This window comes from Cariama cristata, unplaced genomic scaffold (assembly GCF_000690535.1).
Source record: "Cariama cristata isolate BGI_N322 unplaced genomic scaffold, ASM69053v1 scaffold22738, whole genome shotgun sequence".
In the NCBI taxonomy this organism is placed as follows: Eukaryota; Metazoa; Chordata; class Aves; order Cariamiformes; family Cariamidae; genus Cariama; species Cariama cristata.
The window spans coordinates 19,390-46,825 of NW_009633243.1; the positions used below are offsets into that span (position 1 = coordinate 19,390).

Here is a 27,436-nt window from a genome sequence, read left to right on the forward strand (position 1 = left end):
CAGTTGGCCGGGCAGCTAGATTTGGAGTGGCTCCTTTTACAGATTAGAAACATCTCAGACAGAAAACTGAGGGGAAGTCTGGATTGCTCCTTGCCACAGATTCAAGGGCTGCTGTTACCGGCATTACTGCGTCAGCAAGCAGCCGGGTGGTCTTTCAGGTAATATTTTTTGGTGTTCTAGGGCCAGACATCATGTATGGAAGAGAAAAGCAGCCATTTTCCTTCAGGCAGTAGTTGTAAGACAGCTGCATGTATCTTTGACCCTTCTGACACTGTCATACATGTCTTTACCCTGAAACAGTTAGATTTCGTAAGATGAAATGCAATTTTTTCCAGTTTATGAACCAGCAAATGCTTATTATTTTTTTATCTTCTAGAACTGAAAACTCAATGCATACTTTGAAAATCAAGTTGTGATCTGTCTGCCTCTAGTATCTTCACCAATAGAAGGGAGGCCATCGAAATACCCTCCATCCTTTTGCAGGACATACCGGCACAATATTTTCATTATAGTTTCAGTAGAGAAACTTAGCATGTTACCTTAAAAAAGAATACGTAATGGGAGGCAGGGATTCTCTCTGTAAAGTCTTGAGAGACACTTGATCAGTATTCTTGAGTTTTCAAAATGTACACAAAGTTTTATCACAAAAAATATTTCCTGTGATGAGTTTTAAAGCCCTCCAGGATGGTCAGGTATAGCTTCAGGATGAGATACAGCAGTACAATAACCACAAAGAGCTATGAAACCGCAAAGTTATGGTTGAAAATTCCTGCATTGAACCCGGGACTAGTCTGGAGCCAGGCAACAAAAGCAGCATTTCTCATAGAGAAGGCAATAACACCAGCAGCAAAAAGGATCGCGTGCAGGAGTGAAAGGGAGCCAAAGAAAGACGAAATCAAAGGACTGAAGATTATACGACTTGATTAATTACACTGTTTGTCCCCTGATGCAGTGCCATAAGTGAACCATGGTTTCTTCCCAACCAGTGCAGAAGTGTGCCCACATTTGCGTTACTCAAGAGAGCACTTTGTTTACCTCCGACAGGCCTTCACACTGAACGTGAGCCTGGATCCACTCCAGCCTATCTGAATTTTCCTTCTCCCGCACGCCTTCATTTACTTGAGAACATAATTCTTCTGCTTTCTCAAGAGCATGCTTCAAGTGACTGTGGTCAGGGTGGTTTTCAGGAGTGTTTTCTATTATCTACGGATAAATAAAATACATGAGCCTTTGCTGTTATCTGCAGTTAAAATGCATTCATATTGTCAGCCCTAGATTTCTGTTTTATTTCTTTATTTTCATCAGAGCCAGGCAGTATGTTCCAAATTTCTTTTCATCCTTGACAAACATGAAAAATAGGAGACAAACTCACAGTCTCTTTGTGAACAGCTGAAACAAATGCCTGCCTGCAGAGCCTTTGCATCAGTACACTGCTCACTCTTCTGACATAAGGACACAAATTCCAGCCATATACAGAAATATACCCATGGCTGCTTAAGGAATCTCTTAAATGCCAACATCCAAGTTATAATTCTTTTCTGTGAAAGTCTTGGGCCAAGTTCAAGAGCATTATTCAGGGTAGTAAGCGTTAGGCAACAGATGAAGGTTAGGAAAGGGCTGTAAGTCATCCAGCAATGTAAGGTAACTTGCAACAATTTGGCATTCAGGCTTTGCACACTGAATGTCATTTACCAGACTATAGGGAGGGAATTCCACTGTGGAAAAAGGCAAAGATGAGCATAAGACTGACCCGTTATTCCTGCCATCTGAATTTTAAAGTTTTCATTCAGCCTTTACTGCCTTCTGGTTCTTTGCATGCAAGTTTCACCGCTGTTTCTAATGGAAATACATTTGGCTGAAGCCAAATGAGTTACTGCATTTTCTCTAGTGTGATCAAATAGAACAGGATACACCACATTCCCTAGCACATCAGATATCTAACAGTGACAAAGCTTGACACAAATAGGGAAACTATCCTGTAATTAAGCTATAAGCAAAGCGGCATCAAAAACATCATCTTTGCAAAAGAACGTACATTTTTAATTATTAGTGGGTATCTTGTTACCCGTTGCATAGGCTTTAGTAGAAAACTTGATAGTGGCATTCCTTTACAGCGAGGATCCATTGCTAACCTCTGAAACATTAGAGAGGTAAAATGGTGTTAGTCAGTTTGTTTAAAACCCTGCAAAACGAGCTCCTCCAAGAAAGGAAAAGGTAAGGCAACAAATGAACACCATGCCTCAGCTAAATCTGTTCTTAGCAGACAACGTCAGTGCAGTAGAATTTCTCGTATTTTTTACAACATACTCTTCATCTGCCTTGCCTGTACAAGAGAAGGGTCTCTTCTTACCGTCCCAGCATTTTACAGCAAAATCATTATTAAACAAAGTATTTTATGGCTCTATAGTTGTTTGAAAAAATGTATTCCTTCAATGAGTGCTTAAGTCTGAAGACTCTTCATTCTAGCCCAACAGAAAGCACTATTTGAGACTACGTTTTGCAAATTAGCCAAATGATGAGCTAAATTTACAGTGTGCAAAATTCACGTTGATTGCGTCTTCTCTTACTTTAACAAACTCCTTGAACTCAGGGACTTCATCTGTCTTCTGCTGGATGAGCGCTGCCCCATTGAGCTGGCAGCTACAGAACCGAATGTAAGGCTGCATGTGTGGCAGCTGAGCTGTCAGGATGTCACCAATCATTTTCACTGGCATCTTCTCTCCAGACATCTTCTTACGCACACGCAAAGCCCTAAACAGGAAAAGGTCATGTGTGTTTAATAAATAGACCACTGAAGAATGATTCTTCATTTATGAAATAAATGATTGGATTCTTATTTATTACTGAAACAGAGAGACCCCTGAACAACAAACAGATCAGCCACAAGAGTTATTACATATTGTAAGAATACAATAATCAAGATTGCATCCTCAGCCAACACTTTTCCCTCTTGTGGTAACCAAACTGTTACTTGACATTACCTTAACGCGATGCCAGATCAGATACAATATAAAAAGGAACGTAATTTCCTTTTCTATTAGTTTAGCAAGAGAGTAAGAGGGGTAAAAACCTTACCACCACTTTAAGCTCAAAGCTACTCCTAGTTTTTAGCCCGGTTTCCTAAGGAAAGGAGGTTTACTGTCATTGAGCTGCCGGCATTTGTCCTATCACCACCATAACTTTTCAACTCGTGGGCCATTTTCAAATACATTTTACAAAAAAGGAGATATCTCAAAGTTATACGAAGGAGATAGACAAAGTTATAGCAGCTCAGTAGGGAAAAAAAGAACTTTATTAATCCTCTTGCTTATGAAGATGCAGGCTGAACTCAATCCTCACTCAGGTTCTCTGGCAATGACCAGACGAGCAACCTGTGTAGACGTGCCTCCAAACCAGCCACAGCATTTACTGGGTCTTGCTGAAGCAGCAAGGATAGGTGAGAAGGATGCAAGTAAGAAGGACTTGGATCCATCAGAGGTCACAGAAAATGAAGGGAGAAATAAGGGTACTTGCACTGCATGGAGTTTCATGGTGGAAAGCTGGGGTTGCAGTAGCTGGAGACTTTGGAAGGAAGGGTGCGGGGTAGACTGGACACAAATCCATAGGAAACCAGGCTTTGTTGGCACCGCTTCTCACAAAACAGCTCGTTCAGGTGCTATAAACCTACAGTAACTAAAGGAACGCATCAGCTAACTCAGAATAAGGGAGGCAGAGGTTGTTGTGCCTTGGTCTGCATTCACGGATAACAGGGCTGGAACTGGGTATGGGCTGTGAGAGAGGAAGTGAAAGTCTACAACAGGGCCGTGGGTAGCCTTGGCAGGCACTGCTCTTCAGGAGAGGTTGATCTTGCCTTCTGGAGCACATGTACACCAAGAGCAAAGTAAATGCAAATACTCAGCAAAGAACTGCTGGATTTTTCTCAACAGCAACAATAAGTCATAGCAAATATTGTCAATATTTTGCTTTTTCCAACAAGGAAAAACGCATGGCCCTTTCGGTTACTATTTGCATAAGTGGCAAATATTTTCATGCATCTAAAAGGAGAAGCAGGGGGAGAGGGCCATGATTTTGTTATAGCTAAGCATGGGGGAGAAAAAAAACTTACTTCAGTAGTTTTATATTGCACATAATCAGCTCCTTCCAATTAACAAAAATCATAGCAACTTCTTTTTCTGTTAGCAGCTCAGATTCCATTAGTGGTTTCTGGAAGATCTACAGATTCAGAAAATTAAACGATTTAGAAAGTATACGGTAAGTATAATCAAAGTGACTAAGACTGATGATGCTCATTTTCTTCCATCAGAGTAGCACTTGATGCTCAGTGGAACAGACTTCAAACATGCTCTGTGCCCGAGAGACCAACAGTGCTCCCTGATAATATGTTTGTGAGAAGTGTACGGCTTTAAAAGGAATTCTCTAAATTTGTGTTGGTGGTGTTAATTAGGACCTGGATAATCTGTTTGAAACCTTGGAATTTTAGTCAGAGATCTCCTGCAAAATATCCCAGGATTACTTTGATAAATCAACCAAAAATACATTTTACTTTGGACTCTTTTATGGAAACTTCGATTTATATCATAGTGTCTCGGGTTTGCCTTCTTTTTCAAAAAGGCCTTTCCTCCTCTGTCAAAAGAAGTGTCTAAATCACTTGCCTTTTCTTCCACATAAGAGATACACCTTGTAACATTTAAAGAGAATCACAGTTAGTGATAACTGAGCGCCACTGTGAATGTGGAAAATGCGCTTCAAGCTTTAAGAACTTATACATGAGAAATAAACATTCAAAATCAGGAGCAAAAAGGGTTTACTAGAATGATACTTTAAACATCAGTGTTTTGGTGACAGTAACACAAGGGCTTAACATTAGTTGCACGCACACCCACACGCACATGCATATATATCTATATGTCTATATAGATATGAAAATTTAATACAGATCATCCCTAGGAAGTCAAATACAGCTGTGATATAAAATGAGTTTGCACAGTGAAATTATTGATTTACTTTAAAAAGATGAGTGATTAAAACCTGCTCCTAAACCTGCTGTGCCGTCTTACCTCTGTGACCAACTGCAGATCGTTTACATAGTTCTCTTCCGTGACAATGAGCTCGTGGATGTATCCCTGCCTTTTTCTTTCAGTAGGCGTCAACATATCCAGAAGATGCAAGTCTGCACACCCTGGAAAACACAAGAGGATCCTAGAGTTTACTTACGGTCATTTGCAAATTTATTCAGAACTGTAGCGGTTCAAGTAACGCTTAATGAACAGTAACTACTACCTGTTCGGTTCACTTAGCCATTATTCCCATGTAACGGCACAACGCTAACAACCCTTCCTCTCTTAGTGACTCAAAACATTGTATTTAACACCTTTTTTTTCTTTTAAAAAAACAAGGCTGTTTCTAAGTGCTAACTTTTCTCTGGTGGCAAAGCTTAAAAGTCCCTCTCGCCGCTACCTGCCCATTTCCAACCTCACTCTGAAGTTCCCTGTCCCCTTTAACTGTGCCATTCAGCTGGAGCCACGCTGCAAAACAAATCCCCAAATGGATGGCTGTTAATAAAAAAAGGGGAGAAAAGACTTCATCTGGTATTACTGCCAAAGAAAACGTAGCGATATCCTAAAAGGGAACAGAATGAGGAAAGCGTCCTATCGTGACCTTAATGCTCTGATGCGCACTTTGGAACTACATATAACCCTCAGCTTATTGACACTCTAAATGCAAGGTTTGCCTTTATCCTTCTAGTCAAAGGAGGCATCCGAAGCAAGAATGCACTGCACAGCTTCTTTACTTCTTCACACTTCAATTAAAAACTGTTTCTAAATATTTGAAGGACTTGAGCCAGAACACGTGAAGGTCAGTGGAGATTGCTCCACAGATTTCACTAATTTATAGGCCAAGGCAAAGGGGTTGATTATTGTTCTCCTTTATCTTTAAAAGTGTGGGAAAAGTTTGGAACTAAGAACTCATTTTCCATCAGCTTTGTCCTTTAATTTTTGCAAACCACCTCCCTTGTGTTTATCTGGTGCAGATGCCAGATTTTTTTGTATAAATTCTAGAATCTTAAATTTTATCTTCTATTCTGAATTAGACAGAACATTTAAGTACAATTTTTTTCTGTAAGCCAGTATTTTTCAGCCGAGCTTAATTAAATTCTTCTGAGACTGGCAAGCAAAATGTTTCCTTCCAGTTTCACTTTTAAAACTACTTTTATTACTTTTCTGCACAAAATATAATGCATTTCAAAAAGCAAAGGTGATTTCAAACAGGTTGAAAACGTTCTGCTTTACAAATGCACTACTTACAACTATTTCTACACAATCAAAATTCTTCAGTTTAATTCTTTCCCCCACCCCTCCGCAAAGTATGGTCAAATTCAGTATAGTCCCCATTGAAACAAATTTATTTTTGGAAAAAATTCTGACTGAAAAAATATTCAAGGGCACTTCCACTTCATGGGTTTAAAACAGTCAAGGCTTTTTTTTTTTGACGAACCTACTGAGATCTGACAGGGATGTCTTTAGATCCCATGTTCGGCTATGCTTTCCCAAAGTGAACCACTACTGCTACTCATCACATCACACCCCAGACAACTCTTTCAATTCTTTGCTTATAAAGTTAATACTTTCAACAAGAACAAGTGCCGGGTCCTGCACTTCGGCCACAAAAACCCCATGCAGTGTTACAGGCTGGGGGAAGAGTGGTTAGAAAGTGGTCAAGCGGAAAAAGACCTGGAGGTGCTGGTCGACAGCCGGCTGAACATGAGCCAGCAGTGTGCCCAGGCGGCCAAGAAGGCCAATGGCATCCTGGCTTGTATCAGGAATGGTGTGGCCAGCAGGACCAGGGCAGGGATCGTCCCCCTGTACTGGGCACTGGTGAGGCCGCACCTCGAGTGCTGTGTCCAGTTCTGGGCCTATCACCACAAGACAGACCTTGAGGTGCTGGAGCGAGTCCAGAGAAGGGCAATGAAGGTGGGGAAGGGTCTGGAGCACAAGTCTGATGGGGAGCGGCTGAGGGAGCTGGGGGTGTTTGGTCTGGAGAAGAGGAGGCTGAGGGGAGACCTGATCGCTCTCTACAATGACCTGAAAGGAGGGGGTGGCCAGGTGGGGGTCGGTCTCTTCTCCCAGGCAACTCGTGACAAGACAAGAGGGCTGAAACTGTGCCAGGGGAAGTTCAGGCTAGAAATGAGGAGGCATTTCTTCCCAGAAAGGGTCGTTGGGCATTGGAATGGGCTGCCCAAGGAGGTGGTGGAGTCCCCATCCCTGGAGGGGTTTAAGAAAAGACTGGAGGTGGCACTTAGTGCCATGGTCTGGTTGACATGGGGGTGTTGGGGCAAAGGTTGGACTCGATGATCCCAGAGGTCTCTTCCAACCAAAGCGATTCTGTGATTCTATATTAGTTGCATTTTTAGTTTCCTGAATGTAACTCAGGAGCTGATTCTGCACTATGCTACTAGCAAGGTCCACATCTATCACCGTTAAGTTTTTCATGAACTACCTTCAACTGCTGCTTCAACCAATCTGTGCTCCTGAAAAGGTAATGATAGATCTGACTTAAAAATATAAAAAAATAAGAAGGAAAGAAAAGTAGATACAGTCAAGGTAGTTTCCTCTATGATTAAGAACCTGAGAACAGATTTGTTTGGAAGCAGAAGCATATTGATAATGCTCCTTTGAGACAGAGTACCTTGCAGTCCTTTAGAAGATGCAATTGAACCTTTGTTTGAAATAAAATGTAGGTTTTGAGAATTACCAATTTTATGCCAAAATAATCAAAGCAGTAGGCACATTTCAAAAGCCAAAAGTTTTATTGCTGTTTAATAAATGGCTGCTTTCAGACTATTCTCTTAGTTATCATGTAAATCAGAGGCCTAATAAACAGAACTAGTTCTCCCCTTGCACTGTCAGGTTCATTAAAAGTGAACCAAGTGTTTAATTATTTTTCTCTAGAGATGGGGGAAGTTTACTGTGCAAAGATGCTGATGACCTTGGTTTGAAGTGCAGTTTCCAACCACCAACTTTTTAAAGGAAGCATTTAACATTTTGAATGATAATATATTTTAGCGGCTAGCTTGACACCCAGCCAACTGGGATGTAAATGGGCTGCTCTGAACCTCAACAAATGGTCTGCTTCTGAACACTAAATATTTGGGAAAATAGCCTGCTTCAGTGTGAGCAGAACATGCAGGAGACACTTTTCTGATAAGGGATTTTCTTCACGAGGTGCACAAGTACACAGATTTTTTTCTTGTCTTTGTATTAAAAACACCAAAGAAGAAATTGGGTTCCTTTCCAAGTGGAAATGTCAGGCCATAGGGCTCTAGCTAGTTTTTCATGGACTCCAAAGTGCTGTGCAAAGTACTTTTATGAACATCTAAATTCCACTTGCAGCTGTAATAATATCATTCATCAATGCAGTTCACTAAAAGAAACTCCTGCTAGGGGCTAGAAAGTGCCCTTGATATCAGACATTTCCACCGACAGATGGGAAAGCTCTACCGTGGGTCAAGTACGGGACCTTACCTCAGTGTAGAATGGGTTAATGTTTCTAACTTCAAGCACACAGACAGTCCCTCATGCATACTGCCATTCAGGTACTTAAAAGCAGTCACTGGGATCTGTCTTTTCAGTTACTGAGTACCCCATTCTTCCTATTTTCTCTCCTGCTCTGAGAAAGTAGAGTGTTGGACCCTATCTGGAAGGTGCCGAATTTGAATCCTTAAGTACAATCTAGTAAACTCAGAAAAGAATGGGGAAATTACAATAGCTAACTTGGTATATTCACAGTACCGTGAATACAGAAATTTCTGCTCTTTAAATTGAATCACCAGTATGACCCCAAGCAGAGCCATTTGCACACACTCACCAGACTGGTCACTCTGTCTGGACTTACAGAACCAACACACAAATGCTGTAAATAGAAATCCATGCTTAGACCTCCTATCACCATAGGACCCGTAGGATTAAGGGATTCTAGAAATGTAAAAAATAATTTCAAATACCATCCTAAGAAGTAAACGTGTTGTTCCTTTTCCTTACAAAGCCAACCCTGAAAATATGGGTCTTACAAGCTTGAAAGCAACGTGCAAGGGATGCTGCTCTTTCAGAAGGAAGGTTCTGCTGTGGAACTCACTCACCTACGTACATGGGTACAACTTCTGATTTCTTCTAATTTGGGGAGATTTTCTAAACAATGTAACTGCCACATTTCACTGTAAATCTCATGCTGGCCCAGTCCGTAATGACAAGGTCACAGTAGACAGCAATCTGCTTTATTATATGCAGCTAGAAGCAGTAAAAAATTACGTCACAGTTTTCCTCCAAAACCTTAAGCAGAGGGGAATAGCACACCACGGTAGCATTCCTTCACTCAGACAAATTACAGCATTTCACCACTCAGTCTTCTTATCAGCTAGCTTCAGATGCAACCACCAATTTCCCATCCATATCTTGTGGGATGGACCCTCCGCAGAGAAACTACCTCAAGCTTTTGCTGAGGACGGCACAGAGTCTGGTGATCAAACAGATCTCTCCATCTCAAGCTTATGCGATGCAGAATCCCAATTCACAGCTATTTTAAATTATTTCAGCACATTTAGAATTTCTCAACTGGACTAGTAGGTCCATTTATTGTTAGAGCAAAGCGTTTCCCTCCGAGATGGATGGAAGCAGGATCTAGAAACAAGTCTGGGAAGTCCCACTTGCAAAATATTAAGCATTGCTTTGGTTTTGCCAAGACCAGTCACCACCAACACGTGTGCCTCCTCCTGCCGTTCACACCAGTCGGCTATCATCAGGTGGAAGGATTGCCACTGCCAACCCACACAGGCCAAGCAACAGACTCAATCACAGTTCTCTGTTTTCCTTTTTTTTTTTTTTTTTAAAATTCTAGAACACGCCCAAGTGTAGTCCTTAACATACACTTGTGATACCCTACCACCATCTTCATTTTGCAATAGGAAAATGTTTCTGCAGTGTTTTAGGTTAATATCTTATTTCCTATGGAAAAAAAAATGTTTTAGAATTCAATCAAGGGAAGGAGAGGAAGACAACAGATGAGACAGTTAGGAAGGAAACCTACCAAATTCTTTCAGTAAAAACCAGAACACGTCTACCACTCCCTTTCCAGAATCTGCGTGGGGAGAATAAAATCCTACACGTGAGGGCATGGATGCATCTAAAAATATAAATTGGCAGAGTTAACCAATTCCTGGACTGGTTTATATCACATCAGGTAACTTTAAACCTCACCTCTGAATTATGACCCAGGACCTATCTTGAGCCCCTGACCATTTACTGTACCATAACAGCAAATTAGTCACGGATCCAAGCAGAAGGAACCACACAGTTCAATTTTACATTGTCTTCTGCAAAAATAAAGATGCTGTACAGGTACTTCACCTGGAATCAGAAATGTGGTAACTCAATGTAGTATTCTAAAAGTTCAAACCTTTTAACAAACAACATTTTATTATTTTTTCACTTTCTCAGGCAGACTTCCAGCCATCATCTTTCCTGGTTTCAGGTCTTTCCCTCTCCCCCAAAAAATGTTAAAGCGAAGGAATCAAACCAGACTGATTGTAACACTCATCTGCATCCCAAACTACTCCCAACATATGAAACGATTCAGCAGAAAAAACTGCACTTGGCAGAGATGAGTATGGTGGAAAAAACATGAGTCCGGTTTCTGCCATCTAGGCCAGGGCACAGAAAACCTTTATCGGTGGCACTGACTTCAGACCAGTTCAGACCAGCACTCTGCGACTGCTGGCACCAGTTCACAGCTGCCCACTGGTGGGTATCCAGCTGCGCCGGCAGCATCAGACCAGCGCTCTGGGTGAAAGCTGGTACCTGGACAAACCAAACACCAAAGCTGGGAACTGAACAGCGTGTAGGCACAGAGCTGCCTTCTTGCTGCCGAGGGGCCAGGCTCAAAAAGGTAGGTAGGGCACGGAGAAACAAGTTGAAACACTTGTGCTAGAAAATGGAGCCAAATCCTGCGATCGAGGAGCATCACAAGGCCACAGGGAATCCACCACCTTCTAAAAGCTCTACACCCACTTGCTGTAGGACAGCTTCCTCGGGTATAAACATCTTTCCAACCTTTAGACGCTAAGAACTACCTTTTCCGTGAAATGCTATTCCACAAGACTAAACTTGTTCTAAAATCTGACTTCTTATTCTGTGTTGCTCCACAGGATTAATAAAAGTTACAGAAGAAGAGTTACAGGTTTGATTCAAATTAGTTCCCAGGTGTACACAGACATTGTAATTTGAGTTTTGGTGCTGAGGAGGAGCACTACAGGGCTACTTCTTAGGTTTTTAAAGAAGTTTCCAAATGAAGATGTATGGAAAGGGGAAGGGAATGAAACAGCTATGAAACTTGCTGTAACAAGCTACAGAAATTTGTTGTGTATATCAGAATTATGTTTACACATACTATTAATGTTACTAGGTTACACGAGATAGTTAAGGTAACTCTCACGATTTCTCCTCATATGGACAATAACTCAAAATGAATCCTTATTCACAGTAAAGTACTCCTTTGCACACTATCAAACAAGTACAAAAGCCCATGAAGTCTACATGCGGGAAATGAAGTCTTTGTGAAAATAATTTATGTTTTTAACTGCATCCAGGACAACCTTCTGAAAACATTCTTTCAGGGTTTGGAACCAAAAGGTCACCTTAGCAATCTCTATTCAGCTAAGTAGCAGCTTGTTATCCAGCTGCCTGCATGCAGGCACTTAGCTTGCAAGTCAACTGATTCAGTAATATTTGAGATACGTTGTCCCTGGATTTACTGAAGTTGTCTAAAAAAAAAAGTTAAAAATAAGCCATTTATTTTAATAAGAAGAGGACTGCATATAAGGCGCTATTTAACAAGAAGTTAAATAGCCGGAGTCAATAATCGCGAAGAACTTGAGCAACCTGGTCTAGTGGAAGGTGTCCCTGCCCGTGGCAGGGGGGTTGGAACTAGAAGATCTTTAAGGTCCCTTCCAGCCCAAACCATTCTACGATTCCATGAAAACCAGAGAACAAAACCAGAACATGCAGTTATTTTGCTGCCCTGCGGGAAGGTTACGGTAAGAGGTCATTTTAAAACGTGTTCGGTGAGCTATGGGGGACTGAGAGAGACACCACTGAAGCTCCAAAAGAACTGAGATTTAAATAAAACTGATTCTGAATATAAAGCAAACTGTTCTTGATAAACCTGCATTTCAGACTCTGAGTTGTCTTGGACAGATTTAAAGTATTGGAATTGATATTAAGAAATTCCCTGAACAAACATTCATGAGAATTCTTCCTCAGCAGCTGAATACAGAGGAAATTCTTCTCAAGGTAAACAGAAAAACTGCGAACAAAAAAAAACCACCACCACTTGGAGTGGTCTCTAAATCCAGTCTCCTCTACATCCCTCAAGTGACAGCTCCTGTGCAAAGGGAGAAGGCACTTGGCACATGACAGTTAATATAAGGAAGGCATCCAATGGACTAGGCAGCAGCAAGACTGCTCTTTTTCTTAACTTAAAAATACCAAAAAAATTGAAAATCATCTGAATGGTTCCTTATTTTTGCCGATATGTAAGTCTTGTTTCAGCCTCCACTGGGATTAGTCTTGGCTTTGCAGCCACAAATTCAAGGACCGAAGAAACAAGCGTGGGCACATTTCCATCACAGGAGGCAAGCGTTCTTTTAGAAATAGGTTTGCTTGCTGCAGGCCAGGCATACGGCTTTGGGAGGGGACCGCGTGCCTTAGGAGGTTAAGGATCTTTTTAGATGAAGCAGGAAGGGAGAGGGTCAAAACTGGACTGAGACACAACCCTGGAAAACTATTCTTTTTGATGGAAATAATCCATTTCTTTATTAAAGAATTGCTCTCATACTCTCTTTCTCATAAATATGTATATATATATAAACAAAAATCCAGATAGGTAAGAAAGAGTAAGTGCAGTATCTTGTTCCCTGCTACTCAAGGAAAATCACTGATTATGAGGAAGATTAACCACTACCATGCCAAGCTATAGTGGTACACTTAAGAACTTTAATAATTGAGTAAAACATTATAGGTATTTCAACAATGTATGTCTACATAAGCCACAACGGTTTGAATATCTTTGCCTAGGACATTTTACATGTGGTTTTGAAGTTTTTGTGAGTTAACTATTCTCAACAACAGACTGACAGGTGAAGCTGGTACTCTGTGGTACTGTGTACTCTTCTGTCTGAGGAGCCCTGGCACAACGTACACCAGTGTGTGTGCAGCTACAGAGGGACAGCATCGGGATGTTCTTTCCACTTCCGTGGAAAACTGACCCCAGGAACTTATAGCACACTGTGCTTTTGAAATTCTTTTATGAGACATCACTCTTGGCATTTTTAAGAAGCATTTTAGAAAACATGTAGCCTGCAGACGATCATAATAGCTTTATTTTTCTTCTCCCTTGAAGTAATGGGCGGGGGAAAAAAAAGCAGCACCTGAATCCACTATATCCAAAGTATTGCCAATATTTCAATATAGAGAGAAAGTATGTTTCTGGCCCAAAGTCATAAAACACAAAATGTCCCTTAGGACAAACGCTTTTAGTCAAGTTATAAATCTTTCAACACAACAGCTCATTACGGGAAAACAGAAATATCCTTTCATTAAAATAACATTTTAATGCACAAAATATTGAAATAGTGGAGTAAAATCTGGCTACATCATCCTCAGTAAGGAAAACAACAGGCACTGAAAATTACAAGTATTACATTCTGTTCAATTCCTCTCATACCAGGCAGTGAATTTGTCAGCAAGTGCCTATGAGGCAGTAGAAAAAAAAAATATTATTTTTTTTATGGCAGAGCGGTAAAGGAGAAATTTGTGCGTGTTCAACCCTATCCTAAAAAGAAAGAAAATCTGTGCAATTGTGCATATTTTAAGACTGGAGCTTCTGGCATAAAACACAGAGCTAAGTTGACGTAAATCCATGGTAAAACAACAAAGAATACTTAATTCATCTACCAGTATAGTGTCAAAAAATATCAGCTGACTTGTAATGTGTAGAAACCATTGAATAGAGAAAGAAAGGTGCAAAAGTTTGCAGATAATCGTGATCAATCTGAGTAATTATATTGAAATAATATTCAAAGAAACAAGACAAGTGTCATTCTGAAATTAAATGGGTGGGCTTCAGGCTATTCCGGTGGCAAATTCATCACATGCACTAATGCCACTTGGTGAATTTTACATATACACAGCAACAAGACAACAAACGCATTTTAGTCTATCTTTTATATGAAGAATTTAATTATCTATACATGTAACTAATTCTAAAGGCTGTATTACAGTTGTTAAAGCTGCAGATTTTTATATATTTATATAATTTACATTCATATTGATGAAATACTGAAGTGCAATTGAATAAGGAGCTTCACTTGTTCTTTGCACCGTATGACGGGTCAGAAGGAGGGAGAAGGGGTAGGATTAGAAATGCTACAACGCTGCCAGCCTGAAATTTAGAAATAAATGAAATACATAAACTAGAACATAACTAAATGGTAAAGTAATTAGTAGAGCGGCTATATTGTGCTTGAGGCATTGGAAAGAGAGAGCTTCTGCACTGACAGCACCAGGCATTTCATCAAGAGCTTGTAACTAACACTGGAAAGACAAACATGGCTTAGCTACAGCACATCTACTACATAAACTTGACTGTAAGCTCCATTTAATATTAATCTGTATAAATTCCACAGTCTAGTTTAAAAAAATGTAAACATTGGAAATTAATTGCAGGGAGATATTTCTATACATTCTTTCTTGTCAGGAAAATTACTTGTTCAAACCGTCATAGTCATAAGAAAGTAAAAATGAGAAATCAAACTTCATGTAACCAAGATGAAAATAAAGAAGTTAATTCTCAAATCCCACACGAATGTAGCGTTCTATTGATTTCTGATAGGAAAATGCAAAAACTGAAACATCCGAGACAAACACAAACCAGGGCGTTTTCTAACTACGCAGCTACAAGTAATGTGCAAAATAAAATTAACATAACTGGATAACAACATTATGCAAGGCTAATATCTCTTGCATTGGAAGGAAGGTAATTTCTTCTCTCCACAATGTATTACACACTCAACAAGGAACACCTGATACATACAGTACAATAACTACAACAAAATACCTTATCTGTAATTGGGCACATTTAAAGTTCCTTAAACTGATTTAACTCCTTCTGTTCTTTTGTAATTAAAAAAAAAATTAAAAAAAAAAAGACGACATATTGACAACACTGGACAAGTGAACAATAAAAAAGAAAGATACATAAAGTCTCAAATTTATGGACATTTGGAACAATTTCAATAGCACATGCAGCATTCCTTGATAGTGGGTCTTTTTGCACAAACAAAATTGCAATGAAGAAATTTAATTTATGCTTTTCCTTTAAAAGGCTAAAATATATATTTAAAAATAATTTTAAAACTACTGAAAGCACCTGTGCAAAGGTGGAAAAATTAGTTTGGTAACTCTGAAAGCCACAAAAGGACCCACTATCCTCTGTTTTTTTCTGTGTTTTTTTGTTTGTTTGTTTGTTTCATTTTAATTTTGTGTCTGTATCTGTCAGTAATTAACTCAAACCATTGCGATTACATGCAACTAATGTAAAATGAGGTAAACTGCTCTGCAGTGTGTTCTTCTACTCAGAAGGCAGTAGATGATCATGCTGGAAGCGACATGATCAAGGCTGCATCTCCCATCATCCCTCTGGGCAGTGCTATGGGATAGTGGGTCTCTTTGAGGACTTTCAAGCCTGAGTGGGGGATGGACAACATATGATTCCTAGAAAAAGGAGGAAAACAACACATAAGCAAAACAAAACAATGAGCAAATTCAAGCTAGGAAAATGAGTCAGGCATGTCAACAGCATGGTGCAAAAATGATAAAGGGTAACATGCTACAAAAGGGATGGGAACTAAAAAATAAAACAAACATAAAAATAAGGTTTGCATTACAGAAGGTCTTCAAAGAGACTTTGACAAGTGCAGCAGTGGTGAAGCTTTGAGTTCTGCAAACCACAGCAGAATCACAGCAATGCTGTATGTTTCATCTTAAAGTACTACGCAAATAATCACAGCACAGCAGCAGAGAGGGTCACTTACATTGCTGGCTTGGGTCCATGTCTGTTGTCAGCTTCACGTAGTTGGATGGAAAGAGACCCACTTGTCCATTCACCTCCCCTTTCCACCAGTCTGGGTCTTCCTTGTTAAGGACGTTTATAATCTGGCCTTTATTGAACGCTAGCTCATCATCATTCTGTGCAGTGTAGTCATACATGCCAATTACTTGGCACACTGTAAGATAAAGGAAGAGGTCTATCGCACTGGTCACGTTTCAGCAAAAGACGACTGGAAAAATTTAAAATCTTACTAAAAAGTCACTTCAAGGATGTTAGTTTTCTACTGACACTTCTCTTTTGCTTTACCTATATATATTTTGCCCACAAAAGCACCAAATTTGTTGGATATTTATAAAAATGGCATTTTGCATCCTCACCAACCTGTTCTGAAAAGTATCCTTTCCACCAGAACTGGTCAATGGACAGAAAAGTCTGGGAAACATTTGAAGTTCCACTACCCAAAGCCTGAAAAAAGCAGTCTTTTCAAATTTAGCACCAGACATGCTCAACACAGCTCTATAATTCCAGAGAAAGCCAACGGTGATATCCTTATAGTACCACTGAGGTGTTAGGAACACAATGACCTTGGAAAGGATGAGAAAAATAAAAAGCATCCTAGGCCATTTAGGCTGCCCTTCTGGTACCACCGGACTGCTTCCAGCAGCCTATTTTCTATTTCCTTACTATGAAACTCATTAAATCTGACCAGTACTTAGCATATAGCCATTTCTGATCAATTATAATTGAGCAGTTGTTTTAATTCTCGAAAGGAGCAGGACTGTTTATTTAAATATATAATTTCCTCTATTTCTCTGATGTTTTCTCTATGCCAAGTCACAGGGTTTCTGCCATTTTGCCTTGAGACACAAGACTCCTATATAATTAGCCTTGCTGTCAGGTGTTCTCCATTATGTTCATCCTAAAATTTTCTTTTATTTTCATTCTTGTACTCAGCGATCAACTTACTTAAATTTGTCAAAGAGCTCCTCTTTTTTTTTAATTTATATTTCAGCAATTATTCAACTCCTTTTAGTTAAGACTTTGTGCCTTTCACAAAGATCATAATCAAATAAACTCCACATTTAACAGGACCCTGCACATTTCTCAATATTTAGCTTTGTTACTTGCAAAGGGGGGAGACGAAAAAAAATTTTTAAAAGGGGCACTCACTGTCATTTGTAACATCGAGCACATCTACTAATCAAAGTGTACATTTCCCTGGCATACTGGAGATAAATCAGCATTTCTAAAGGAATGTATATTATGGTGTAACTCCTGTTTTAAATAGTTTTGTGCTAACAAGTTCAAATGTGTGAACACCAATGATGCTCACATTTCACTTTAAAGACCTGTGAATCTGTTTTACGGCATTCTTGTTACGGGTTTACAGGTTCTTATTAAGAACGATAAAAAAGTTAAGCTAGACCATACCTGAATACAACACGTACATTAACAGATTTGTAACCCATTTTAATTTCTTTCAAGAATTTTTCATTCAGATCGTTCGTTTCTACTTCAAAGAATTTTATGAAATTTGGTGCTGTCCAGTAGCATCACCAGAATATCTAAATAGCTCAATGGGATCCCAAGAATTACCTTAAACTTGGGGAGGTAATTTAAGATAATTTTTAAAGAGATAGGACTCCTCAATTGAACCTGAAGCAGTGACATCATCTTGGTCTTATTTACACTTGGTCACAAAGCTTAGAATACACCTTAGTCCTATATAGGAAGCTCTTATAGTAGTCCCAGCAAGAAAGTTTTTCACTTATTTTAAACTCTAAAAGCCACTGCTAACTCCAGAAGCAAGTTATAGCCTACCTCCTCAGAGCTCCAGTGCTTTTCAGCCATTTGTTTCCTTTTTAAAAGATTCTCTATTGATCCATACTAGTCCTACTGCAACAACAGAGGGAAACCAGGTTCTCGAACAACACTCACAATCAGTACAATCTATAATGTTGTCTTTCTTTAAAGCAGCAGAATGGTTGAAACACTTTTTCCACTATTCCTATATTGTGAACTTCCTTACGCCTGACTAGCCTGAAGTAGCAGGAACAGTTCTTTCCATTTCTCAGCACCAGGAAGGACATGTTCATGACACAAGTTTAGAAGGGAACACAGACAAAGCAGTCAAAAATTAAGAAAACCTTAAAGTATAAAGCAAAAGTGTCCATGCAACAGAATTTTTTTTCAAAAAAATGTTGTTAAAGTCATGCAGTTTGCATTACAGTATGGCAGATGGAGAGTATATACATCAGAACAAAATGACAGAAGAAACAGTTTTTGATGCTACTTGTTTCTGATGGATCCCCTACCTTCAAAACCCAGACAGTAATGGCACACTTTCAGACCCTTCATAATGCACCACCTTGGCCATTACTCAACCCTTGTAGGTGGTTTTCTTCAGGCTTTCTGTGTCTTTTGCTATAGTAAGCCTCCCCGCTAACATACTTCTGCTATGAAGATGCTTCTCAACCATTAACCTCTTAAACTAACCACACAAGTAGCGAGGCCATCTATCATAACGGAAAGACAAGATTCTTCTTCTCATCCTCCAAAACGAAAAGTCTATAACAAAGCTGAATTTGATAAAAATGAATGGCATTAAGATTCTAGTGTTCTGTAGGCAATAGCAAAAGTGCTAAAAAGTTTATTCTGTAAAAGTTTTATTAGCATGAGTGAAAAGTCCCAGACTGTCAAACGCAGAATAATTAAAAAAATAATTAAAAAAAAAATCCCATCATATTGCCTTGTAAAAGCATGTGTGTCAATGCTGAGTTACTATTTTAACTGCAGGACCCAAACTCATGAGTCTTTACAGAACTCTGATTTTCTGCATCTTTATGACTACCAAAGGAGTCAATTAGCATCATTTGCCTTCTCTGATATGGTACTTTTTTTTATACCAATGACACATGAAACTAATACCTCAGTATTTTATTCTAGTTCCATAAACCGCATTGTAATCCTTCATACATATTTAAAGGAGAAAATTATGCTCACTACCATTTTTCATTTAGAAACATTTATTTAATTTTAATGATAGACAGTCAAAAATTGGCCTGGGGAAGCAGCAAGCTTTTGCCCCCTGACTAAATCCAAACAGATGACAGACAACCAAGTCTGTCCAACCTCAAGTCTTTGAGTTGACTTACAGAGAAAATACACCCATTCTAAATGTTTTTGATTGACAAGAATCCTCTTAGTACTACACCAACTCACAAGCCCAAAATGGTTCAAGACTGCAACAGTCACAAGGAATGAACTTTCTGTTCTCACATCTTCTGCCTGCCTTTATACCTTGCAGTAGACTGACAGGACTGTTTGACATTGCCTGTGGAGCTGTAACAAATAGCTTAAAAAATATAATGGTCTACTGCTTTTGTGTCCTTTCATAGACCTTAAAGTAAGCAGCTATACAGGACAAAAAGCTGCATCTTCATTTGAGTGGTTTTTTGACACTTAACCTTTGGAAAAAGAAAAGGTTCTGAATGAGACGTGCCTCAACTGCTAAGCCCATGGATCATCCCGAACCTCTGAAAACTCCTTTACTACAATTAGTGCAAAGAAATAGGACTGATCATTTGATTGCTTTACTGTAAGATGTAATGTCACAGATGGCTTTTAGCACTCAATAGTTCATACCTGAGGGACCACCACCATAAATATACAGAGCAATTGTATCTTTTCCTCATTTAAAAGGAAAAAAAAAAACTAAAATTAGTTTAACCAAAGTGACTAGTATAACAGATACTAAATATCCTACCAAATATCCATAATTATTTTTAGAAGTCCTATTGTAAATGACACACATCACAAAAGAAACTTTGTTAATGTAACCGCATTGCTTACCTGAAGGTAATGCTGTTGATTTAGGTAGCTCAGTTGGTGTAGTTTTACTGGTACCAGGGCTCAGAAGTTTTACGTAATTAGCAGGGAACCATCCTATCTGTCGTTTTTTCCCTCGTGCCTAGTAAAAAACCAATTCTTTTAAGAGGATTAAGCACATCAATAGATCCTTAGACAATGTAATTCAGCCAATATTTTAACTACTTGCAGTCACACTATTTTAGAATAAGAAAAATGCATTTTAGAAGGAAAAAGTCAGCTATTTTTGTGGCAATAGTTTAATATTACAATACTTCTATTATGTGAAATAACCTTTCATGATATATAAACAGTAGTTTATAATACATAAACAGTAGTTATTTACCACTAATTTGAGTGATTTTTCACTTAATAGTGTTCCTACTTTGTGTGCTTTATAATTAATACTACAGCCCTGATTCCTCTGAAAGACTTCTCCTGATTCTATATAAACTATAACTCTAGAATATTAGGCTAGCTATTGCAATAATAAGTGGCAGCTTTTAAATGTTTTTTTTTTCATTATGCAAAGAACTGCATTTAAATAGATACCTAGACTGTGATAGTTTAAGTGGAGGTTAAGAATTCAAATTACCTCTTTTCTCTTAAACAAAGAGTATCTAAACTTTTTAATAGTCTCTCCTGTCCAAACCACAGACAGAGTCTAAACATACGTCACATTAACCAAGTGCTAGAAGAACAGTAAAACATTATGGCAAGAAAAAAATGGGTAAAGTTTGGATTCAAATACAAAATCCCAAAGCCAGATTCCAATCAAACAAAAATTAAGCTTTGGCAACTACAAATACATATGGATAGACAGCATCCAAATGATCCTAATTAACAGATGTTCAGGTTTTGGAAATCACACTAGATGTTCTCATGCCTATCTAATCAGAGAACATCAGTACGAAAATGTGGTGCACACATGTATTAGCACGTGTGTGGTCCATGTGTGTTCCGAGAGAGCAGCAGGTCACCAGACACCTGGCCTACAGCACTGCTCCACCGTTTTAACGCAGCTGCAACGAGTTGCTGTCAGAGACTGGATACTTGGACAGATGAACCACAGGTCCAATCCAGTCTGACAAAGCTTGTGTCATCAAAGCAGGATAGGAACGTGACAGAAACTGCATCCTGTTATTTCACCAACTGTGTTGTTCATTGCATATAAAATCAGAAGAAAAATCCTTACTGTAAGAAAGGTTATTCTAAAACTTTGAATCAAATCTCAGCTGCTAAATCTATTAGATTTATGTTAAGAATTACTTTAACTATTTATTATCTCCTTGTATTGTTAGAATAAGGTTGGAATCTTGGCATGTAGAATTTTGACTTTAAAAACAAAACAGATGTTAATTCTAGTAGGAAAAAAGTAATCTAACACATATACTATTCTTTAACTACTTCATTCCCTCTCTTTTCTTTACTGAAAAAGAAAGCACTTGATCTAAAGTCTATTTAGATTGTTTGCTTTAAGATATTCTGGAAGACTAAGTTAAACCTGGCAATATAATGCTTAACACATTTGCCTTATTTTACCTTCACTCTGATCCCTAAGACAAGTATCATCAAAATTTACTTGAGGCTGAAACTGAACTGGACATACACTCCTAAAAAACCTGCCACTTTGAAATTAAATGCATAAAGCAAAGTTAGTATCAGTGCCTTCTCGAAATTATCATCATTTCACTACTGTGGGGGTGGGGGTGTTGCTGCTTTTATTTTTAATCAATTCTTCAATCCATTTCACCATACTGCTGCATTAGCCTTTGTGCCCACATAACAAAGGAGCAAGAACTAGTATTACAGTGTTGGAACAGGAGAATCAAAAGAACAGGTAGGGGACTGCTAAAGAAGAAAAAAACCCAACTTGTAAAACCGTATGTTAGATAGTAAGGTATCCAAAGCTACATATGAGTATTTACACAACCAAAAATTAATTTTAAAACAAACCCCTCACATTAGCTGCTAAGTGGTAATTGTGACAGCTCTTGTCCAGTGAACCTTATTTTCTATTTTAAAATACATTTAATGTGAAACTCTTCAAAGCTACAAGTTAACAAAAACATAAAGGTTAGCGAGAATGAAAAGCAAAGCAATCCTGGAAGATGATTTCTCCACAAAAGATGAAAAAATATCACCAGGAAAGGCAAAAAGGGCAGGCAGTAATGTGGGAAAAAATATTTGAGTTAGTCTGAGTATCTGCATTGCAAAAATAAATCAATTACATTCTTTCATGTAATATTCCCTGTTAAAAAATCAAAACCAAACAAAACCCCATTCAGTGATACTGGAGGGGGGGGTAAGAAAACACTTTGCCACTGAAAGTCACCGAGAATCAAAGTTTCCAAATTGTTGAGTTCTACTTTTAAAAAAAAAAACCTCGTTAAAATATTTTATTATCTGTTATCTTCTAATACAACAGTAAAGCTCTCTCTTATCTGATGCTTGCAACAGACACCATACTTTTCACTCCTCTACATTAAATGGAGCTGAGATGGGGCCATTAGACTGGTATTCTACATTGTCACATTCATTAAGCAAGCTGAAAAAGTGGTGGCCGTCTTACAAAAAAAACACTGCTGTAAAATACTTCTCAATCTTTCAACAAAAGAGACAGCCAACCTTTTGGCTGAAGCAATTTAGAAAGCTTCTTAGGAAGACACTCAGGATTGCGCACCCCAGAATTTCTTCTGCTTTCACAGTGCACACAGGTATTGGGGGATCCAAAGGCAACTGATGTGCATGGTCACTGTTGGAATGGGACATAGAAGCAGACCCCATCCCTGAACCCAACAGTCCCATGGGCTCCTGTTGCATGGCTGCCTTTCCCCACTACCTGACATGGCAACTGCTTTCTTGCTCACGTGAAGACGACTACTGGACACAGATATTGGGAAGATTCAAAAGCAGTCAAAACAATACATCCTAAAATCCATTCCTTTCTTTTATCTGAAGGGCCTCCAGGAAAATGTACAAGGGAGTGGACTGCAAGGCTGAGTCTGATTTGTGAGACGGTTATCCTTGACTTACAATGAAGCACACTGGCTTCCTCCTCCTGTCCTCGAAATTTATTTCAAGTTCAAGGAATTGGAATGTATGTATATTTTTGTAAAGGCATTTTATTTGTAAATGCTTAATTGCAGAACATTTTCAAAATTATTTATCATTGATGCATTCATCATTTTGAACTATTAAAAAACTACAAATTTTTTTACGTGGAATTTTACTTTAAGAAAAACCAGTAACTAACTTGCAGTTCTCCTTCCCACCAGCCACCTGGATTCTTCTTTCTGATAAGAATCAATTGACCAGGAGCAAGAGTAAGCTGTTCTGGACCCGTTGCTGTGTAAGAGGCAATAACTTGGGCAATCTCTGTAGAAGTGTGGGGGGAAAAAAAAGTTAATTTGGAAAAACCTGAAAACATTCTATAGAACATTAACTCTGCTATTATCACTGGCACAGTATATCCATTTTGTATTTCCTTCCATAAAATTGTAACGTATTTATGTAGCTCCATGAAAACATATGGCAATTATAAAACAGATCAGAAGTTCATAGCACTACAGGAATAAAACAGAGGAGCAGCAGCTTTATGGGTAGGATATAAAAAAATATTTGAAATAGAGAAGAATAATGACCATCACTAGAGCTATATGGCTCTTAAAATCGAGTGTCATAATACTGTTTTCCAGCAAATACATTTTTGTAGCATCAGTTTGGACTAAGCTCCCCAAAAAGAGGAGATACATGTTGATGACAATATAATGAAGAAGTTGCAGTAACAGAGGTGCAAACTAATGAAGGCCTGCAGAAAATTTTTCACCACCAGAGTAGCCAAAAAAATGAATGTTTTCAAAATGGAACAAACAGGATTTATTTTGAAATCTTTATTCCATGAATGTCAATACAAAACTGGTGCCTTATTTGATCACCTACCAGCATGAATTTGACACAGAGTAACCATGAGCTCACAATTCTCTCTCGGTTAAATTAGCCAAAGTAGACAACGCAGTTTACTCCATTTTACAGTGGTTGTGGAAAGACAGATGATAACATAGCACACAGTCTGGCAGGGTTAAACCATTTTTTGAACCAATTTGAACTGACAGGAGCTTATAAGCGGCTGTAGGTATTTTGATGTCTTACCAACAGCTTTTAAGTCAGGTTTAGCATGTCATCAAGCCATGTTTAGGGTGATGGAGAACATGTTTAATACTATGACAACTGAGAACCTTTCCTAAACAAATGATGGTAGATTTGGGAACTTTTTAGCTTTTGGTAAGCTAAATCTTTCAGGTTGCTATATTTATGTAGTCCCTTTTTAGTCATGAGTTAAGGGGAATCTGTAGGGAATTTTTTTTAGCCTTCATTTAGTTGTAAAGAGTCTCAGACCTCCAAAGCATCACAAAAATAGTAGTGTTACTGCTGAAAACTCTGCTTTAGGATCCCAGTACACAGTAATTCATCACTTAAGTATTCTCCTCAACAGAATGATCTAGGAGTTATTTATTTGGGGGGGGGATGGGGAATTTGGTCTTTTGTTTTTATGAAAAACCTTTCCTGAAGAGTAAATTCTAACCCTATGTTTAAGACAAAGGAGTTTTTTATCTGGCAATGCATCAAATAAAATTAGGGACTATCACACAGACGATGTGGGCGCTGAGTTTGAGTGGTTATGGTCGTGGTCTAAGACTATTCTAGAACAAGCCCACAGCAGAGCTAATAGTACAAGATCATAAAAATGTGTCTCAGCTGCTTCAGTGCAAAGACAGCCAGCTTCATCTAAAACCTCAGCAATTATCTGATCACAGATCAATACACTGCTTGAGATTTTAGCTTTTATTTGAAAATCTTGATTAAAATAATATCTGTATCAGTTCTTTTCACTTATGATTACTGTTTGTGTACATTTTCAATCTAGTCTACCCTACAAAATTAGCACTGGAAGACTAAGCAGAAAAAGGTCACACCTGCCATCCATTTGTCCCTTTACAAAGCAGCAGAAAGCAATGGGACAGTGAGCGTGAGGTGGACCGGCAATGAACACAGCAACAACAGCAAAAGGGACTGAGGCTGACTGAGCAAGTACAAAGATGTGGTCTCCAGTTTTCTGATGGGCAACTGTACTAAGAAAGTAACACAGTGCTGGGCACCGTCCTACTTAGCCCTCTCTGTCAACAAGCACCAAACTTTCTGCGGCCAAGAGAAACAGCAAAGGCGCTCAGTAACAACATGTCACCCACGGGCTGTGAAAGAAGGGAGGATTCTGCTGGTAAGGCAGAGAAAGGGAGCTATCATTGAAAAGGCAGTTGTAGGCAGAGGAAACCACAAAGCCAACTCCCTTGAAACAGAGGGAGGTTTTGTTGCAGGGAAGAAAGAATAAAGTGATATGAAGAGCGCGAGGAAAACAATTGGATCGTTTACTGAAAAATCTAGAAGGATGATTAGGAGAGTTAAAAATGGTCACAGGAGCATTCAGGATGTAAATGAACAACATAAGAAGGATGAAGCAGCAGAGAGATGACGAGCAATCTGAGGTCACTGCACACGATGACACACGCAGAATTAACTACGGCAGAACCTCCCTCGTGATAACTCAAAGAGTGGAGAGGCAGGCACACAGAGGTGGAACCAAACGGGATGAAAAAGCCAGCAGCTGAGAGTTAGAAAGATGCTTTAAACCTGGATCTGGAACTTAAACAGCACACAAAGTGTGAAAGCAGAAGACAGAAGAAAGAATTTCTAAGTAAAATATAGTAGGTGATGATATGAGAGCAGAAAGGTATACACAGAGAAAAGCCAGCAGCAGCACAGTCTGCCCTGTACAAAGGCAAAGCAAGCAAGTTATTTGGCAGGAAACACAGCTATACTGCTAGAAAATCCGCAAGCTCCCTGCATTTGCAGGGTTTTTCACAGAATCACATTAATTCCTCCACTCTAGAGCTATTCAGGAGGCAAAATAAACACAAGGAAACAAATTAACTGTGGGAGTTTGTCAAAATCAATTTATTTTTTTTTAAAACCAAGCAAAAACCTCTGTCACTACCATGGCAATTATAATATTCAGTATATCATACTGAAAGAGCGAGAATCTTACACCTTGCATCTCTCAGAACAAGGAATGTCTCATTTTTATCTACAAAAAATTATTTACAAGGCCTCAGGTATCAGATAACCTCTTTCACCAACCAGCAGCATAAAGAACTTTTACTGTGGACTGTCTGGTAAATAAGTTACAATATGAATTTGAAGTTGAACATTCAGCTTCTTGCATGTCACCGAGAAGCAGAAAGTTAAGAGAAAACAACTCAGCAAAAGTGTTAAAAAAACAGAAACAGCTTTCCTTCCAGGAAGGACTTTTTAATTTTGATTTATTTAAGTACTGAATTACTGAGACGAGATCCAATTCAATTTCAGTCCAGGCCAAAAAATGTGGCCTCTACTAAAATAGGTACATTTAAGAAAAAAAATAAAATAAAAGAAGCCTTCTCACAGATGTAATTGTCCTCATATTGCTGCTTAAATTCAGAGAGCAGTTTCTTTTCCCTTGCCCTTCAACACACACTGTTACCAACTCCCACTCACTTGTCCTGCTGCTTCTAAAATAAACAGGAATATTTCACCTCGTGCATTAGGTTTTACTTCCATTGGCTGAGCACTTGCAGCTCACTTATAGCAAAAACATCCATGAACCTCCTTGCTGAAAAACAAGCAGGATTGTTCCCAAACTGTTCTTAAACTCGAAAAGATTCTGAACAGTTTTTGCCAACATCCCCCCAGTCTCCACTGAAAATTCGAATCCAGGAGACCAGCGATCATAAGGCTGGTACTCTAGGCTGAAGTCGCCATCCACCATTCTCCCACACGTGGAAAAAGCAGCCAGCCCTATCAACATCTTCTCACTATTCCTACCAGGTTATCACTTCTAGAGGTTTTCCAGATCTCTTATTTCCTGCCTCTCTCAAGCTTTGTATCTATTAACACAACTATTTTTAATCATGCAAATGAATGTTAGAAAGGGCAGGAGTAGTTTACTTCCAAACCCTTCTTTCTATAGATAGATCAGTAAGATTTGACAACAGCAACTCACTGCTCACATGTCAAGGTAAAATAAGCCAAATGAAGTTGGGGCTGCTGCAATCTACTCTCCCCGCCTCCTCTCAGAGAGTGAACCAGTTCAGGGAGACAAAGCAAAGCCTCCTCCCCATGAAACAAAATATGCATACACACGTGTGTATCGAAATAAGGCAAGATTTGGTAGATCACACCCTTGGACCACCTCACTGTGCAACTGAACAAGCCTCAGAGAAAGGGACAGCACAGAAACATGGAGCACCCTCTATTTAGTTTGGTTCAGCGCAATGCAAAGTCATCTCTTTGGTACAAAAGCAAATAAATACACCGG

General features: G+C 38.9%; 1 protein-coding gene across 1 annotated transcript in view; it reads right to left on the minus strand.

Annotated features, from left to right (window-relative positions):
- The window catches only part of ITSN1 (intersectin 1 (SH3 domain protein)), a 47,552-nt gene that overhangs the window by 6,534 nt on the left and 13,582 nt on the right, over positions 1-27,436 (minus strand). The window contains exons 7-14 of the mRNA XM_009706696.1: positions 23,282-23,403; positions 20,011-20,128; positions 16,142-16,333; positions 5,058-5,179; positions 4,106-4,212; positions 2,568-2,751; positions 2,036-2,134; positions 1,036-1,203 (exon numbers count right to left, since the gene is read on the minus strand). Of these exons, the coding sequence (XP_009704998.1) occupies positions 1,036-1,203; positions 2,036-2,134; positions 2,568-2,751; positions 4,106-4,212; positions 5,058-5,179; positions 16,142-16,333; positions 20,011-20,128; positions 23,282-23,403 (1,112 nt within the window). The remainder of the gene's footprint in view (positions 1-1,035; positions 1,204-2,035; positions 2,135-2,567; positions 2,752-4,105; positions 4,213-5,057; positions 5,180-16,141; positions 16,334-20,010; positions 20,129-23,281; positions 23,404-27,436) is intronic.